The sequence below is a fragment of the Dama dama genome, chromosome 8 (assembly GCF_033118175.1).
Source record: "Dama dama isolate Ldn47 chromosome 8, ASM3311817v1, whole genome shotgun sequence".
NCBI lineage: Eukaryota > Metazoa > Chordata > Mammalia > Artiodactyla > Cervidae > Dama > Dama dama.
The window spans coordinates 4,718,856-4,736,359 of NC_083688.1; the positions used below are offsets into that span (position 1 = coordinate 4,718,856).

The 17,504-nt window shown below is 53.6% G+C and overlaps 1 protein-coding gene across 1 annotated transcript in view; it reads right to left on the reverse strand.

The window, feature by feature from the left end:
- The window catches only part of ECE1 (endothelin converting enzyme 1), a 63,874-nt gene extending 49,763 nt beyond the window's left edge, over window positions 1–14,111 (reverse strand). Inside the window, exons 1-3 of the mRNA XM_061148105.1 lie at window positions 14,024–14,111; window positions 13,706–13,792; window positions 4,925–5,066 (exon numbers count right to left, since the gene is read on the reverse strand). Coding sequence (XP_061004088.1) covers window positions 4,925–5,066; window positions 13,706–13,792; window positions 14,024–14,077 — 283 coding nt within the window. The 5' untranslated portion in view covers window positions 14,078–14,111. The remainder of the gene's footprint in view (window positions 1–4,924; window positions 5,067–13,705; window positions 13,793–14,023) is intronic.
- Between the last annotated feature and the right edge of the window lie 3,393 nt (window positions 14,112–17,504).

Here is a 17,504-nt window from a genome sequence, read left to right on the forward strand (position 1 = left end):
CCCTGGGTTGGGAAGATCCCTGGAGAAGGGAAAGGCTACCCACTCCAGTATTCTGGCCTGGAGAATTCCACGGACTGTGTAGTCCATGGGGTCGCAAAGAGTTGGACATGACTGAGTGACTTTCACCTTAGGCATGAAAATAGAGAAAGGAAATGGTAGGGGACATGGCACAATTTCAAATATCTCTAGATGAGACCTTTGAGTTGCATGCCTTGCTTTTCAACTAAGGAAATGTACCAAAGTCTTTATGGGGGTGGGGGAAAAGAGTTTCTGTGTCATCTGAAAAAGCCTATTCACTATTATGATATAACTTCATATTTGGAAAAGGAAAAGAATACCTATTGTTTTTATACAACTAACTGCAGGAAGTCAAGCTTGACAAATACTTGGCTGCTGGGAAAACCCAGAGGCCAGTTGTAAAGAGATTGATCCTGAGGGAGCAAGACAGAATCTGTGCATGTGTGTGTGTGCATGAGAGAGACAGAGAGATAATCTGCAGTTATCACAGCGGGCCTTGGTTTTAAATAGGAAACCTGTCCCCAGGAATCAGTCTGACAGGCTTGAGTTCTTCACTTAAGCACCTACTCCGCTAGGCACACAGCAATACTTAAGCACCCAGGTGATACTTAGGCAATAATTGCCTGGCTATTTAACTATTATTGGCTTGTAGATCCCTTATCAACGATCCTTAGCCTAGGAGGTGCTTCGTGTACATTTGATTAATTAATTCATAATTTCTACGTGCCTCTCACCCCATGTCAACAACCTCAAAACTCAGCCCAGGCTCTCCCTCCCTGGGGAAGCCTCACCCTTGCCTGGTCCCCTTGGCTGCCTGGAGGCCTGCCACCTGGGCACACTGCGTGTCATGACCATCACCCCAACTGCCTTCCCCACCAGGAAGTGAGCCTGGGAGCAAGGCCAGCATCTTGCATGCGTGCGTGCGTGCGTGCTAAGTCACTTCAGCGGTGTCCAGCTCTTTCTGACCCTATGGACCGAAGCCCGCCAGGCTCCTCTGTCCATGGGATTCTCCAGGCAAGAACATTGGGGTGGGTTGCCACGCCCTCCTCCAGGGGAATCTTCTTGACCTAGGAATCAAACCCTAGTCTAATATTTCCTGCATTGGCAGGTGGGTTCTTTACCACTGCAAAGCCCAGGGCCAACATCTTACTTGCATTCACACTTCCTTTGCTCAGCAAACTTGGCACCCAGCAGCTATTCATTAAGTGTTTGTTGAATGAATGGATGAATGAATAAAGGAGATTTGTCCAGCCTTTGATCCACCTGTAGATGCAGAAATCCTTTTTCCCTTTAGGTTGTGCATGATCCATGGAGAAGGCAGGAGCAGGTCCCAGATGTAGCTAAAGGTTAGAGGCTCTGATGGTGCCTGGCCTCAACACTAAGTGAGACACTCAGAATATTTTCTGGAAAATGTATTGTTTGTTTTGCTGCCTTTGTTTGCAAAGCATCTGTAAGTTTCTGGAAAGAAGGGTGCAACAGGAAGGTGGATAAATATGTATTTAAGTGCTCAGACATAACTTACAGGTGCATCTTTGAGAATCACCAAAATCTGCGTTGACCTGCCCAATGTCTGCCCAGATGTGGATAGTGCCAGCACCTGCTGCTGGGTAATGAGGTTATCACCAGCATCCGGGGCGGCCACTGCTTTCCCAGGCTCAGGCAGCTGATAAAGACACATGAACAGGCTCAAGGGTCACCAGATCCCCAGTCCAGCTCCACCCTGGGGGAAGAGTTCCCCTCACCGAGGACCAGGCTGGGGAAAACCCTTCTGGAGCCCTGAGACAGACGGGATAGACTGAAGCAGGATTCCTCCCTGTGGGCCCCACCTGGCAACGACAGACATGTGTGCGGCCCCATCCTCAGAAGCCAGGCCTTAGGGGCTCCCTTTTGGTTTCTGATGGAGAAACGTCCTTGGAACTTCTAGGGGCAACCTCAGGGCAACAGTGCGTGTTGGAATCTCATCAACTCCCATGCTGGGCAGACACGGCTGGAGAAGGCCTGCACTGCCCGGAATTAAACCTGCTTTAGGACGAAGCAAGATGGCAGCTGCAGGACAAGGGTGATCAGTGGAGAAAGGCTGTTCCCACTTTGTCTTCCTTCTTGCTCTGTGTTCATTCAATCATTTATTTATTCACTTTGCAAAGTATCCTATGGCATGCAGGCATTATGCTGAGCATATATGGTTAGGAAATCACTAATTAATTAATCAGATATGCAATAATCACCTGCTGGGCTAGGCACATTTGGTAAAACATCTACAAACCATTAAAAGTCAGTTAAATAACTAAGCAATTATTTCTCAGGTACCACCTAGGTGCCTGACATAGAGTAAGCACTCGTTCAATGTTTGTGGAATGAATAATGAGTGAATGAAGGACTGCTTGATCCAGGAGGGATGGGAGGATGACTCAGATGAAGCCCTGCACTCTTTTCAGGCCTCCAAACCCCTTCCCCAACCCCAATGCAGTGTGGCCAGTCATGCAGGCCAGCAAGTTCACAGTGGAGAAGGCTCAACAAAGTCTGGAGTTGATGTTCCCAGATCCTATGAACAGAGATCAAATTGCCAACATCCGCTGGATAATCAAAAAAGCAAGAGAGTTTCAGAAAAACATCTATTTCTGCTTTACTGACTATGCCAAAGCCTTTGACTGTGTGGATCACAATAAACTGTGGAAAATTCTGAAAGAGATGGGAATACCAGAAACCTGACCTGTTTCTTGAGAAACCTGTATGCAGGTCAGGAAGCAACAGTTAGAACTGGACATGGAACAACAGAATGGTTCCAAATAGGAAAAGGAGTATATCAAGGCTGTATATTATCACCCTGCTTATTTAACTTATATGCAGAGTACATCATGAGAAACGCTGGGCTGGAGGAAGCACAAGCTGGAATCAAGATTGCCGGGAGAAATATCAATAACCTCCAATATGCAGATGACAGCATCCTTATGGCAGAAAGTGAAGAGGAACTAAAGAGCCTCTTGATAAAAGTGAAAGAAGAGAGTGAAAAAGCTGGCTTAAAGCTCAACATTCAGAAAATTAAGATCATGGCATCTGGTCCCATCACTTCATAACAAATAGATGGGGAAACAGTGGAAACAGTGGCTGACATTATTTTGGGGGGCTCCAAAATCACTGCAGATGGTCACTGCAACCATGAAATTAAAAGACGCTTACTCCTTGGAAGGAAAGTTATGACCGACCTAGACAGCATATTAAAAAGCAGAGACATTACTTTGTCAACAAAGGTTCATCTAGTCAAGGCTATGGTTTTTCCAGTGGTCATATATGGATGTGAGAGTTGGATGGTGAAGAAAGCTGAGCACCGAAGAATTGATGGTTTTGAACTGTGGTGTAGGAGAAGACTCTTGAGAGTCCCTTGGACTGCAAGGAGATCCAACCAGTCCATCCTAAAGGAGATCAGTCCTAGGTGTTCATTGGAAGGACTGATGCTGAAGCTGAAACTCCAATCCTTTGGCCACTTGATGTGAAGAGCTGACTCATCTGAAAAGACCCTGATTCAGGGAAAGATTGAGGGCAGGAGGAGAAGGGGACGACAGAGGATGAGATGGTTGGATTGCATCACCGACTCAATGGACATGGGTTTGGGTAAACTCCGGGAGTTGGGGATGAATAGGGAGGCCTGGAGTGCTGCAGTTCACAAAGTCACAAAGAGTCGGACACGACTGAGCGACTGAACTGAACTGACAGATCCTATGAAGGTTCACAATCTCTCTGATGGGATGAGCCCCAGGTGACAAAGTCGATGGGGTTAAATTCCTGGTGAAGCCCCAGAGGCTGCTCATCCAGGTGGCTTCTTGCCATCAGAGAGCTGGATACAAGGGCACAGAGGAGAAAGAGATCCTGGAATTATCTGGACTCCCATCCCTATTAGCTTGGATCTGCCCTTTCCTGGTCCATAAGAGCTTATGGAGCATGGATTCTGCGAGAGGCAGTTGCTACATACACTCAACCAGACACAGAGAACCAGCCTCAGACCCCTGACAGCGGGATCCAACTGGGGTCTGATCATATTACTATACAAGGTAGGACAGAGAAATGAGATGACAGAGGTATGCAAAGGTCCCCTGGCTCAGAGAAGAGCAGCTTTCCTGGGGGTGGTAAACACACACTGGGGTGTACCATCAATCACACAGAAGACAGAGCCCGAGCTCTGGGGCCCACCAGCCCACGGCTGAATCCCTCCTGCACTAGGCACATGACCTTGGGCAAGCCGCTTAGTTTCACTGCCTCAGTTTCCTTTGCAGAAAACGGGGCCAGAAGCAACCACACCTCACACAGTGGCAGCGAGGAGGAAACGAGATTACATCTATAAAGGTATTCGGTACATGGAAAGTATTCAGCAAGCGGAAGCCATTACTGCTGCTTTGTTGGAACTGTTGATGGGCGACAGGGTCAGCCCGCATGTCTAACCAGCCCACATCCTAACAGTAAGAGTACCTGGAACTGAAGCCAGAGAAGGTCTACCGGGCACCAGGTATGTGCCCGGTAGATAATCTGAGGATTATCCCGAATCCTCAGAGGTCAAAGTGGGGTCTGATCATATTGTTACACAGGTTTGGACAGAGAAACGTGGGCTAGTTGTGGGAGGAATTCAAACTGACCACCGGTGTCTCCACTGAAAGCAGAAAACACACAAGCTCTGAGAGACTGAGTGACCTGTCCAAAGTCACAAGGATAACAAGTTGCCAGGCCAGGATTCACACTCACTCCTCCTGACACCCAAACCTGACTGCCCACCTCCCAGGCCTCGGTCTGCAGCAGCCCCCCCAGCCCCCCAGCCCCAGCTCCCCCCGAGCCTCGGAGGCCAGCCGCTGACACACGCGGCCACGGCCCGGGGCGGCCGTGAGCGGAGCCCAGACCCGTCCCAGAGAGAGGCACCTACTTGTCCGGTACTGGATGCCCAGCACTCCCAGACAGGCCACCACTGCCACCGCCAGAAGCGCCACCAGCACCACCAGCCGCTTCTCCACCGGGGTCCTGGCGGCCCAGCATCTCTGGCCGTTCCGGGGGCCTCGGAAGTTCACCTGCAGGGCGGGAGGCAGGCGGGACAGGGAGGACGTGAGCCCGGGGCCCTCGCTGCCCAGGAGGAGGGGGCTGTGCAGCAGGTCCTGGCCCCGGGGAGACATCAGGGCCGCCCTCCCGTCTCAGGGGTGGCCTGGTTCCCACGGAACCCGTCCTAACCCGGGAGAGGAGCGGCCACGCTGCTCAGCAGCCCGCAGCCAAGCAGCTCAGGCCAGCCACGCCTGTGTTTTCTGTGTCACCCGATCCGGGTTTAGGAGGGGAAAAAAAAAAGATTGGGTTTTTCCCTGTTTCTCCAGTAAGGAGTTCAAAGAAGAACAGGATGTTTGCACGCGCAGGCATCCAGGGCGCATCCGGCTGGGCTCTGAGGGGGACACAACCCCCAGCCTGACGACCGCAGCACAGACGGGGGCACGGGCAGCTTGGGCCGCCGACGCCGGCTCGGCCCCGCGAGGACTGCGCGCTCGGTTTCTTTTTACAAATGAGGAAACCGCAACCCGGAGGGGTGAGCCCCTTGCCTCTGCTCACACGGCTAGATGGGTCGAGCTCGGATCTGGGTCCAAAGGTATGGATCCCAGAGCCCACCCATGGGTCAGAGCATCGAGTCCTGGGAGACGTCAGAGGGGATGCAAAGGGGAAACGGCTCCATCTCAGCAGGTTCTCAGAGGGAGGAAAAAACGTTCTCGGCCTAACTCACAGTCAGCTAAACAGGAAAGGAGGCACAATGGGAGGAAGGGGAGGGTGTGACAGGGCCTTCCAAGCTGAGGAGGGACCCACCAGCCTACAGTGCTCAGAGCCCAGGGCCCGGCCTTCACACCCGAAGCCCGCTGGGGGCTCCCCTCTGTTCCACGAGGTGCTTCCTGCTGAAGCCGGGGCCGCGGGACAGGAAGGGAACCCTGAAGGTGGGGTTCAGTTCAGTGACACTGTGGCCACGTGTCAACAGTCGAGCACCAACTCAGGGCCACTTGCTTTCAGCTCTCACCACCCAGCAGAGAGACAGATACAGAAACAGATTGGGCTGGGCAGGGGTTCAGTCAGGGAAGGCTTCCTGGAGGTGGGGGGCCCCTGGGCTGGGTCTTAAAAGAATAAGCAGCTGACCAGGTGAAAGGGGAGGGGAAGGGAGAAGGAGAGGGGCAAGGCCTAGATGCTCAGGGGTGCTATAAACTGGGTTACAGGTGGGGGACTTCTTCCCAGGGCTGGAGCAATGGGATTAGATTCACCCTTTGGAAAAGTCAAGGTGGAAGGAGAAGCAAGGCTCGAGGGGAACAGGCATGGAGGCAGGGAGGCCCACAGCCTGCCAGGGGAGATGGGGAGACCCAGCCTCTGACCTGAGAGTGGCCCCCAACTGCTGAGAGGACGGCTGCCCCTGGGGGCCACGGCACAGCCTCCAGGGAGTCTGACACCGACGCCTGGGGACCCCGAGGCCAGTCACCTAAGCGAAGGGCATCGAGCAGCCTCATGGTCATCGCTGGGTATTTTCTGAACAGGAAATGACTAGGGATTGCTGCACTGGTGAAAGGGGAAGACGAGGACTCCTTGTGGGGATGCAAAAAAAGATGATGGATCCTAAAACCGAGAAAAGGAACTTGAGGCTTGGTGAGAATTCCGTGGAGGTCCAGGAGGCTGGGACATGAAAGCAGGTACAGGGAGGGACACCGCCTCCCGAAAGCCCTGAAGTGTGAGTCGCTCAGTTGTGTCCCACTCTTTACGACCCCGTGAACTGTGGCCCGCCAGGCTCCTCTGTTCATGGGATTCTCCAGGAAAGATACTGGAGTGGGTTGCCATTTCCTTCTCCAGGGGATCTTCCGAACCTAGGGATCAAAACCGGGTCTCTTAAATTGCAGTAAGATTCTTTACCACCTGATCCACCAGGGAGCTCCCCTGAAGAACCTTTTTAAAATGGTGAGACATGAAGATTCTGACCACGCTCCTGGTGCAGACATAGCTTGGGACGATGCTGACACACTCACAGCCTCAATGTCTATGAAGCACGTTCTCAGAGGTAGCAATTCCTTCACCCAGTTCACTGGGGGCACTGGGGTCCAGAAGGGCCCCCAAAGGGTCTGAAGCAGAAGCTGCCTTGTCTGGGGATGTTGACATTTGTTCTCACTCTTTCTGGGTCATGGAACTGAGCTCCCCTTCTGTCTCCCCCACTGGGCCTCTCAGTGACCCCATTATCAAGGCTCACCTCAAGGGGAGAAGGGTGGAAAGCTAAGCGATGGCTAACCTTGGTTGAAGAGGCACCAGAGCCCTGGGAAGCCAGGGAGCACAGCTGTCGGGGCTGGGGAAGCAGGAAACTGTCTTTTTTTTTGGGTGCACAGCTCAGCATGTGGAATCCTAGCTCCCTGACCAGAGACTGGTCCTGCACCCCCCGTTTTGGGAAGGTTGAGTCTTAATCACTGGACCACCAGGGGAGTCTAGGAAACTCTTTTTTTTTTAAATATTTTTTAACTGAAGGATAACTGCTTTACAGAATTTTGTTGTTTTCTGCCAAAGGGAGGGGACATATGGATACCTATGGCTGATTCATGTTGACATTTGGCAGGAAACTCACTCTTATGTAGACAGAGCAAGGTGCAGGGGAATCTGAGGAAGTGAAGGGAGAGAAAGAAGAAATAGAAGGAAGAGGATGAAAGGACAAAGGGAAGGAGGGCAAAAGCAGCAATCACGGCAGCTGATGTTTGAGGGCTTTCTGGGTGCCCGTGTTAATTCTATTCTGTTGCTGGATGATGCTATTCCATCTTCCCAGCACCCCCACGAGTAGGCGTGAGTATTAGCTCCAGAAGAAACACAGGAAGCAGGGGGCAGAGAGGGTGATAAGAAAACCCACATCTCCCCCGAGCCCACAGCCATCAGCCCCGTGGCTGCGCTGCCCACCAGGAGCCCCGAGCCTCGCCTCGCCTCACTGTTTAACATCAAACAGACAGATGGCGTTCACTGCAAAACGCAAACAGAATTAAGTCAAAATTAAATTAAACATTCATAATTCCAGGGAGAAAGGGCACACGGAATTTGAAGGCAGAGTTTTTAACCTTTGTATGGTTCTTTGCTGGATTTAACGACCAGGCAGAGGGGCCTCTTGGCTTCTGGACAAGCCTTGCCTCTGAGGGCCGAAGTCCAGATACAGTCTCCCACGGCAGGAGAAGTCACCAGCAGACTGTGCCGGGGTCAAGAGGCCGCTCCAGGAGAGGCTGTCCAATTCCCGGGTGCCGTGCCCGGGGCTGGGGCTGGGGCTGTTTGGCTCAGTGAGTCCCTTCCCCGCCCTGCCTCCTTCAGAGCCCGCCTTTGGGAAATGACGGCATGTGGATTGTGAGAGAGGGGTCTGCAGCAACGTGGAGGGTCGGAGGGTTGGTGACAGGCAGCCCACTTGGTCTCGAGAGAGGTAACTGGATGCAGCATCAGCCAAGGAGCATCCTGGAAGATGGGGTCACAATCATCGTGAATGCTCAGCTCGCTGGCCGGCTTAGCATCCTAGTGATTGGTCCTGGGAGGCAGACAGAGCATGAGATAGAAAGGAAAGGATGCCTGAAAAGAAAGGTAGAGAGGAAGACCAAGCAGGAAACAGAGGTGGAGAAAGAGAGAGAGGAACAGTTGAGCCATCCAGCCCGGGAGTTCCCAGGGTTGCCACAGCCAAGGGAACAAAGCCCTGCTGAGGGATAAATATTCAGTTACAGAGGTGAGTGCCTGGCTCAGTGAGGCTCCCAGCAAGAACGGGTTCTACGGGCGAGGACGGGCCACCACACCTGGGGCCCAGGAGACAAGCCGGCAGCAGAAGGGGTGGGGAGCCTGGCTTTCGGAGGAAGCAGTGGGTCCGCAGGGAAGGCAGTTGTTTCCTGAGACACCGCCTGGTCCGCCAGCAACCTGAGCTGAGCGGAGCGGCCAACAGGAGTCAGTCTGGCCAAAGGGTTGGCAGGGAGCCCACCCTGCAGCCCACACCTGCAGCCCAGAGGCCAGACCACCCCGGGGAGGGCTGGCAGGGAGACGGGGCCGCCTGCCTCCGAGTCAGCCCCTCAGAACAGACAGACCGTGACAGCCTGGCGCTGCGTGATATCCTGTGTTAGGCTGGGGAAGTTTCTTCCAAGACAGTTTCTACATGGTGAGCTTCTGGCTAAGGCCACTGGGGCCAGGCCAGGCTGAAACTATGAAGCCCTCCTGTCCTCTCCACTTCCTCCCGGAGCCCTACCAGCCCCTCAGCCCCACTGCCTGACTCTCCCAATGACCAAGAGCAGCTTGAATCAGTACCTGTCGGCGGGGGGTGGGGGGGGGGGGGAGGGGACTCCTTGCATCTCAACAGGAATCCAAGTCTAACATTTAGAAGATGTACCTTCCAGCTGTCAATGGCACAGGAGAAAGGGCATGAACCTGAGAAGTCAAAGGTCAACCCTGGCTTTATCAAGATCACGAGTGTGTCCCTGGGCAGCCTCTGGACCTCAGTCACCTATATATATATATATATATTTTATGCAGACTGGGGGATCTTAGTTCCCCATGCAGGGGTCGAACTTGTGCCCCCTGCATCCCTGCATTGAAACTGTGGAATCTTAACTGCTGGACCACCAGCAAAGTCCCAGTCACCTATTTTTAAAATGAGGAAGCTAGATGAGGTGTAAGGTCTGACCAGTTCGGGTCCTAAAGCAACCCTACGGTCAAGAGTAAAAAGATCAAACAGGCAGATGGAGTTGAAAGAGTCTGCTGGAAAGCAGAGAGATCTTTTTAAAGTACTTAATGGGACTGTCTCTGCAATTGCCGACAAAAGACAGCTCTGTGCATGAAGGAAAGGGGTGTGGGGGGGATTAGAGAAAACCACCACTAAGAATTAAGTATCTTGGCTTTCCTTTTTCTTGAAAAATAAATTTGATTTTTAGGGGTAACTGGATGAGCTTCAAAGGTTTTGGTAAATAGTTGTGGCCTTCTGTGGGAGGTTTCCCTGGTGGCTCAGTGGTAAAGAATCTGCCTGCAGGGCAGCAGACCTGGGTTCGATCCCAGGGTTGGGAAGATCCCCTGGAGGAGGGCACGGCAACCCACTCAGTACTCTTGAGAATTCCCTGGAGAGAAGCCTGGTGAGCTACAGTCCATGGGGTCGCACAGGGCTGGACACGACTGAAGTGGCCAAGCTGCAGCAGCAGTGGCCTTCTGCTCCCCCAGTTTAGGCTCAGTTGTGTCCGACTCTTTGCGACCCCGTGGGCTGTAGCCCTCTAGACTCCTCTGTCCATGGGATTCTCCAGGCAAGAGTGGGTAGCCATTTCGTACTCCAGAGGATCTCCCCCACCCGGGGATCGAACCTGTTTCCTGTGTTTCCTCATTGGAAGGAGGATTCTTTACCACCCGGGAAGCCCCAGCTGCAGGTATGACTTTAGTTATTTCCCTCTGAGCCACTGAAATGGTGTGGCATGTACCGGGAGGGACAGAGACCAGGCAGCCAGTCTGAGCCAAACAGAGGCAAAGCTATTACATTTAGGGCATCACTGAGATATCACGCCGGGTGAGTTTTTATAATGATCCCAAAACCAAATACATTTTCTGTGCATTACACTACGTGCTTTCACTTGGATTGTCTCATTTCAATCTCTGCAACAGCTCTAAGTGGATTATTATCAACCCCATCTCGTAAAAAAAAAAAAAAAAAAAGCTGGTTAACTGAGTAGCTTTCAGGTCTCAGAGCCCATGAGAGGCAAAGTTGTAGCTCCATGTCAGAGCTGGGGCTTTAAACTCTGCACTCAGTCCATGCTGATGAATTTTAGTTGATGGCAATTAAGTCGTACCTCACATATGAGATCAAGGAAAAGAAAAATCCTTTCAGGTGAGGTACAAGTAGAAATTTGCTCCAGCTAAATACAACACTTTGCCAGCATGCTCAGGCAAAAGGTGGCAAGTTTGGCTGAAAGATGCAAGTTGTCTTTACTAGTGTTGGTATTGACAACTCTGGAGTTTCAGGAACAACGGGCTTCAAAATCTTGAAAAATCAAGTAGCTGATTTTTATAGCTGCCTGTCAAGGGATGGAGATTTGGTGGGTGGTGGAGGGGGGTTGGATCCATTTTAAAAAGCCTAAAATTGAGGGAACAGTTGAGTTTCTAGCAATTACTCATAGAAAATTATTTGAAAGGTTAGAAGCTGGTCACCCACAGTGTTACAGATACTGGGTCTATTGTCCAATTGTAGCAGATTGAGTAAATGTATTTTTATATATTGGTACCATAAAGTATTAAGATATTTAATGGCAGCATGTTTTGGAAGTGTTGTTTTATTTTTTTGGCTGTACTACAAGGCTTGCAGGGTGTTAGTTCCCAGGCCGGGGATCGAACCCCAGCCCTCAGCAGTGAAAGCATCAAGTCCTAACCACTAAGCCATCAAGAACTCCTTGGAATATTTTTAAAACTGAGGTACAGCTGATGTTTCCGAAGTTTCTAACAACACAAAAAAATGCTTATGAAGTGGCACTAAATGAAAAAAGTAGGACAAAATGTTATGGATGTAGAGTGAGCTCAATTACATTAAAAAATACATACAAATGTATGTGAAATACATGCAAATGTGAAAAATGAGAAGTAGTTATTTCTGAGTGGTGGGGTTACTGTCTCTTTGTCAATGTTTTTTTATACTTGACTCTTTTTTTTCACAAATTAGTATGCAAAATTGTTATACTGGAAAAAACTTCCTGTGATTAAAGACATTAAACTCATAGAAAACTCTGTAAGATGAAATGAAAAGGTCTCGACTCTTACAAGAACAATTGTTAGCTAGTCTGCTTTGGGGAAGTTGTGGAGGCTCAAGGAAAGCCAGGCTGGGTACCTACAGAAATGCCTCCAAATCCTTAGGGCAAGCATTTGGGCTTTTTCTGTAGTGAAAGTGGACGATACACCCGGTTGGGTGGCTTGGAGTCCGGGCATCAACACTACATTCCAACCACATGACTGCTCTGTGACCACAGGAATGTCCCTAACCTCTCTGAGACTCCGCTTTGACAAGTGTGACACAGCCACAAGAGCCCTTACCTCACAATCACAAACAACAATCCTGGCAGGCCCCGAAACATGCACCACACTCATTTTCTCGTAACTCCCATTGTGCAGATGCAGGAAGAGAAGCTCAGATCGCCCAGGATCACAGGTGGTGTCAGATTCGCACCTGGGCCCCCCCACATCTCAGAGACCTGGGTGCCTCCCCTCTGCCAGGCGGCCTCAGGCCGACGAACGTGTTTTGTGGCCTGAGAAAGCCTATACCCGCGCGGGCTGCCGTTATGACGATAACAACACAGCCATCACGTTGTTGTGAATTCCGAAATGCTTTTGTGCTGATATTTTTAGAACCTTCTGTGAAAGATGAGACTGAAAAAGACGGCTGATTAGATTCTGTTTTGATTCGGGAAGGCAAAAGCGCCTGCCACAGGAATCTAATTTCCTGCTGGATTTAGCCTCTTCAGAAGGGTCCATGGGGAAGCGGCTCTAGACAGACCGGGTTTGATTTCTTACTCCTGGATTTCTAGCTCCAGTGCACCTAAGGCAAGTTGTCTCCCCTTTCAGAGCCTCAGTTTCCTCGTCTGTGAGGGGAAGCAGTAAAGACAATAACTCACGGGCTGCTCCTGAAGGCTGAGTGGGACCATGTAGGTTAGAGAGTCCTGTTGCAGTGCGTGCAGACCACTCAGAGTCGGGTTTGGACCTCCCCGGGGCCTACTGAATGAGTATCAATCAGTGCTGTTTCCCTTACTGGTATCATGATCCCAGCTTCTGAGAGGTGTGCCCGAGTAAGACTGGGCCTGGCAGCCTAAGTTTCCACACAACCTATGCTTTCCTTCTGGGGGCGGTTTGTGAATTGGTATCAGTTCCTGCAGCAGCCCCAAGACCCTCCTCTAGGCCTCCCCAGGTCGACCTGGCAGAAGTCCTCCTAGACTGAGTGGCTCACCGGGCCTTCTGCAAGCCGGTTCTTCAGGTGTCAGCTCACAGGGCCCCCCTGGGCATCCTTTGATATTTCCAAATTCCTCAGGTCCACCTGTTTCGGTTCACGCCCAACCGGGGTTGAGGTCCTGGTTTGGATGCCCCAGCTCATCCCTCCGGGGGGAAAAGCAGAAAGCAGCCGCATTGAGCGGAGTTGGTGGGCACATTTGAGCCCCAGGGGGGCAGCGCCTGGTAGGGGAGGGCCTGGGCCTCCCGAGTACAGGCTGGAAGGGGCAGAGAGCCAGGGAGCAGAGGCTAGGCTCCCACACCAGGACGCAGGGTTTGGGGAAGAAGAGGAAGAACGTGGGGTAATGTCCGCCAGACAGGGTGACCAACCACGCCCCATCTGCCCAGGACTGACAGGGTTCCGGGACATTCCATGCGACAACTCGGAAGGTTTTAGGCTCTGCCTAAAACTCTGGGCAAGTCTCAGCACTCAGGGACAGTTCTCTTCCGGTGAAGAGAGAACTGGACCAGCTCACCCCTCCAGGGTGCTGCTTCTGCTCGGCCACATGGTCTGTAACCCAGCAGCAGGTGGTCGGGAGGGGTTGGGGACGCGTGGAAGTGGGGAGGGGAGGCCTGCTGGGGAGCCCAGAGCCTCAGGGGTACTGCTAACCCAGAAAAGGCTTTTTTTAAACCCACGGAGCCCAAGGGCTGGCGGGCTGGCACGGGCCCCCCACCCCCCGGTGGCTGGCAGGCTGGGGGCGCCTACCTGCAGGTGGTTGGGGTACACGTCGCCCTCGGAGAGTGCGTCCACCAGGTCCTCCTCGTCCAGCGTGGCCCGCTTGTAGGTCGACATCTGCAAAGTCAAGTGCAGCACCGACTCTCTTAGCGCCTCCATGGCTCCCACGCCCGAATGGGGAGAACAGGGAAGCGGCCACCCGCCGCCTGCGCTGCCGCCGCCGCGCCCCGCCCCGGCCGGGACACCGGGACCGGCCCACGGCCAGGCCCGCGCCGGGGGAGGCGGAGGGGTTCCCGCCTCCCTTCGCCACCCCCGCCCCTTCCCCGATTATGCAACCCCGCGCCTTACCCCCAGCGCCGACAGCGCCGCGGCCACCGGACGCGGCGGCCACAGGCTCCGCATGGTGCACCCCGCGACGCCTGCTCCCCGCCGCCGCGCGCCCGCGGCTCTGGCCCGGGAGGGCCGGCCGTGGGGCTGGGCCCGGCCTCGCACCACCTTCGAGGGCGGAGCCTGGTCCGCGCGGCTCCGGCTCCCTCCCCGGCCGCGCCGGGAGACCGCCCCCCAGAGTCCCCAGGGAGACGAAGCATTCTCACCCTTCCCAGAGGTCGGGGAGTGGGGTGGGGGTCGGGGAGAGGCCCCTCCCGCTTGCAGGCAGGAAGGGGCTCGCGGCCACCCTTCCTTCTAAGAAACATGAAGTCCCCCATCTATAAGCCGTGGTGGCAGATGCCAAAAGCCAGGTATTAGGAAAGGGCCCCGAGTTTGGCCACAAAGGTCAAGAGAGAAGTTTTTCTCGCCATTGTCCTTTAGCTGCGCCAAGAGCGGCCTCTCTCATGGGAGCGAGAAGGATTGGGGGAAAACACACACACAGGGGGAATAAAAAAGGCATGTGCCCCCCCCCCCCTCATTTCCCCCTTCCTTTTTAGTTCAGGGGTCTTTAAGCCAGAGTTCACGATGATCTCAGAAAATTCCAGAGCACTCTCCTGACTTAGAATGAAAAATGTTCTGTGCGTGCTGGAGGGAAGCCCATGCTTGGCTCCAGGCTCCAAGGTGTGATCTTACCCTCAAAACAGGAACGGCTCTGGGGCCAGCTGACAGCCAAGAAGAGGCCCATTCCCTCCACCTTCCCTCAGAGGTGGGCACCGGGCGCTCTCCCTGCCCCTCAAGGCCCCAGAAAAGCCTACTCAGCAGTTTCCCAAAGGACCCTCCATGTCCGATGAGACCTGGAACCCCCCTGCATTTATACATTTTTCTCAGCTTTCCAAAGCACGCTGCTGTTCCCTCCCATAGTTGACTTCACAGATGCATGAAGGAACAGGTACAGAAGGCTGAGTGACACCTGGGGTGATGGTCACCGTGACAGATCCCAAGGTCTCCTGGCTTCACCTCCTGCCTTCTTACAGCCTGCTCTGCAGCCAGAGCCCAGCCTTCAAGAGGAAACTCAGATCCTGTTACCCTTGCTCCCAATTCTGCGGGGACAGTCCCCTTACCGGTCCTCCATGGCCCCTGCCCACCCTGCCCCCTGTCCCACCTCGCTGACTCAGGCCCCAACTTCTCCCGCCCTCCCTCTGTTCCTCAGATTCTCCTGCCCTCGAGATCTTTATAGCACTGTTCCCTCTGTGTGGAACATGTCTCTGCACCCCCCCCCCCCCAATGCAGATTTCTGTTGCAGATAGAGGTCAGCGTAAATGTCACACCCTCAAATGTCCCAGTCACCCGGAGCAGAACCCAAATTATCGATCATGGCAACCTGTTTTGCTGCAGTCTGTTACTTATTTATGCTGGTTTTTAATGTCTGTCTCCTTCCCCCTCACCAAAATTGTGAGCTTTATCAGAGCTGGGACCTTGTCTGACACAGAATCCCCATCAGCTGCCATAGCATAGGCGCTCCAAACACTGTTAAAATGAATGCAAGAACAAGTAAAGGAGAAGTGAAAATTACTCTGGGGAAGGGCCTTGAAAATGCATCTAATTTTGCAATACCCAAGGACAAGGGGAACATGTCTGAGGACCTTGGGGGAGGCAGGGTCCGTGGGAAGAATTTTAATTCTGGGGTCTTCTGCTCCACTCCCACTGGGGGGAAGGACTTCCCATTACTCACGGGAGAAACAGAAAGAGCCATCGGGCTGTTTTAATTTCACCCTGGGTTTTTTTTGGAAACCAGTTACTCTAAGTAACAGGTGTTAACTGCCCCAGGAAAAAGACCCTTGAAAAAGAAATTCAAGTCACCAAACACCTCCCATGCCTGGCACGGCAGGCAGCTACTGTTTCCTGGGCGCTTAGAGGGACGAGGTATTTGTCGGTTCTTTTACACTCATCATCTCACTGAAGCCTCTCACTGTTCGCTGTTCGCGCTGAAGGAGGTATCATCAGTCTCTTTTACAGAACCTGAAACCGAGGTTTGGGGAAGTAACTGGCCCAGGTGCAGTGAAGCAATGGCTTCTCCTCCTTCCGTCTCAACTCAGAGATCAGTCCTTCTGGAAAGCTCTCCTGCCCAGCCTTCTCTGACCCCAGGCAGCCTCAGGCCCCCTGCACTGTGTCCTTGGCCTTCCCCCGCCCCTCGCCACATCCCGGGTTTCCTTCTACTGATGCACACAGCACCTTAACTAGGAGAACCTTGAAGGGAGGACTGGGTCCTGCGAGGCCCTACACCCCCAAAGGCCTAGAGTGGGGCTGGAGCTTCCACCGGCATCTGAGCGAAAGTAAGAGGTGAGGGAGGAGGCTGGCAGCCCATCCCAGGGGTCGAGGCCGGCCTGTCCATGCAGGGATGACCAGGGAAGCTCACATACCTCCGGAGTAGAAATCTGAGGAGAGCTGTTTATTATTTTTCAGCACACAAAAGATGAGGGGGCCTTCTCGAAATGCCGCCTACCCTGGGGCCGGGGAGTGAAACTGAAGCCACCTCGGACGTGGGAATGGCTTAGCCGTCTCCATCCATGGGGAGCACCGTGGGCCCCAGTCAGCAGGTGGCATTCCAACAAGGGGTGTGGGGGGCGGCTGGGTGGGGGGAGCCCTGTCTCTTACCTGCCCGGTTCTGGGTGGGACCCTCCGCTCACTGTCTTGTTGGATCCCCACACCCACCAAAGCCCTGGCCTCAGCAGGTATCACTTCCCTTTCACAGAAGATGTGGGAGGGGGCCAGGCACATCAACCAACGCTGAGCTGCTGGGCCCCAGGCATCCGTATCCCTCCTGACCCCGGGAAGCCCAGTGCGGTGGGATCTCCACCTCCCACTTCCACTTGGCAGAGGAGACTGAGCATGGGGGAGGCGGCAGCACCCTCCTCCCGCTCCCCCCCAGCCCTCCCGCCAGTCCCCTCCCTGGCTAGAGAGTCAGAGAACCGGGATGGGAGTCCTGGTTGCCTCAGCCCACCACACAGCCTGCAGAGAAGCCCAGGCGCTCAGCTCCTGCGTGGCAGAGCAGGACCTGGACTGTGGGGCCTCCTGGCCTCCTGCTCTTTGCAGAAGGGGAGCTGCTGCTCCAGGCGGGGATGGCCTGGCCTTCGGGGGCAGTGAGTGGCAGGCCAGGTCATGAGGACACCCACAGCCAGGGAGCTTTAGGAAAGGGACGAACAACGGCGGCTTTCTGGGGAGATGCTACCCTGATCTGCATGCTCCTCTCCCGGCCCCGCTGAGCCGTGGATGAGAAGTGAGGGCCTGGAGTTCGTGAGAAGCGCTGGGTGAAGACCAGGATCGGAGCAGTGGGAACCACGGTCCCCAGATCCATCACAGACACGGTGATGAAAGAGAGACAGATGGAGGCTGTGATGGTGCCCGGCTCTGGAAACCCCACCCTGTGGAAATCAAAGGCCTGGGCTGAAACAGAAACGAGAAG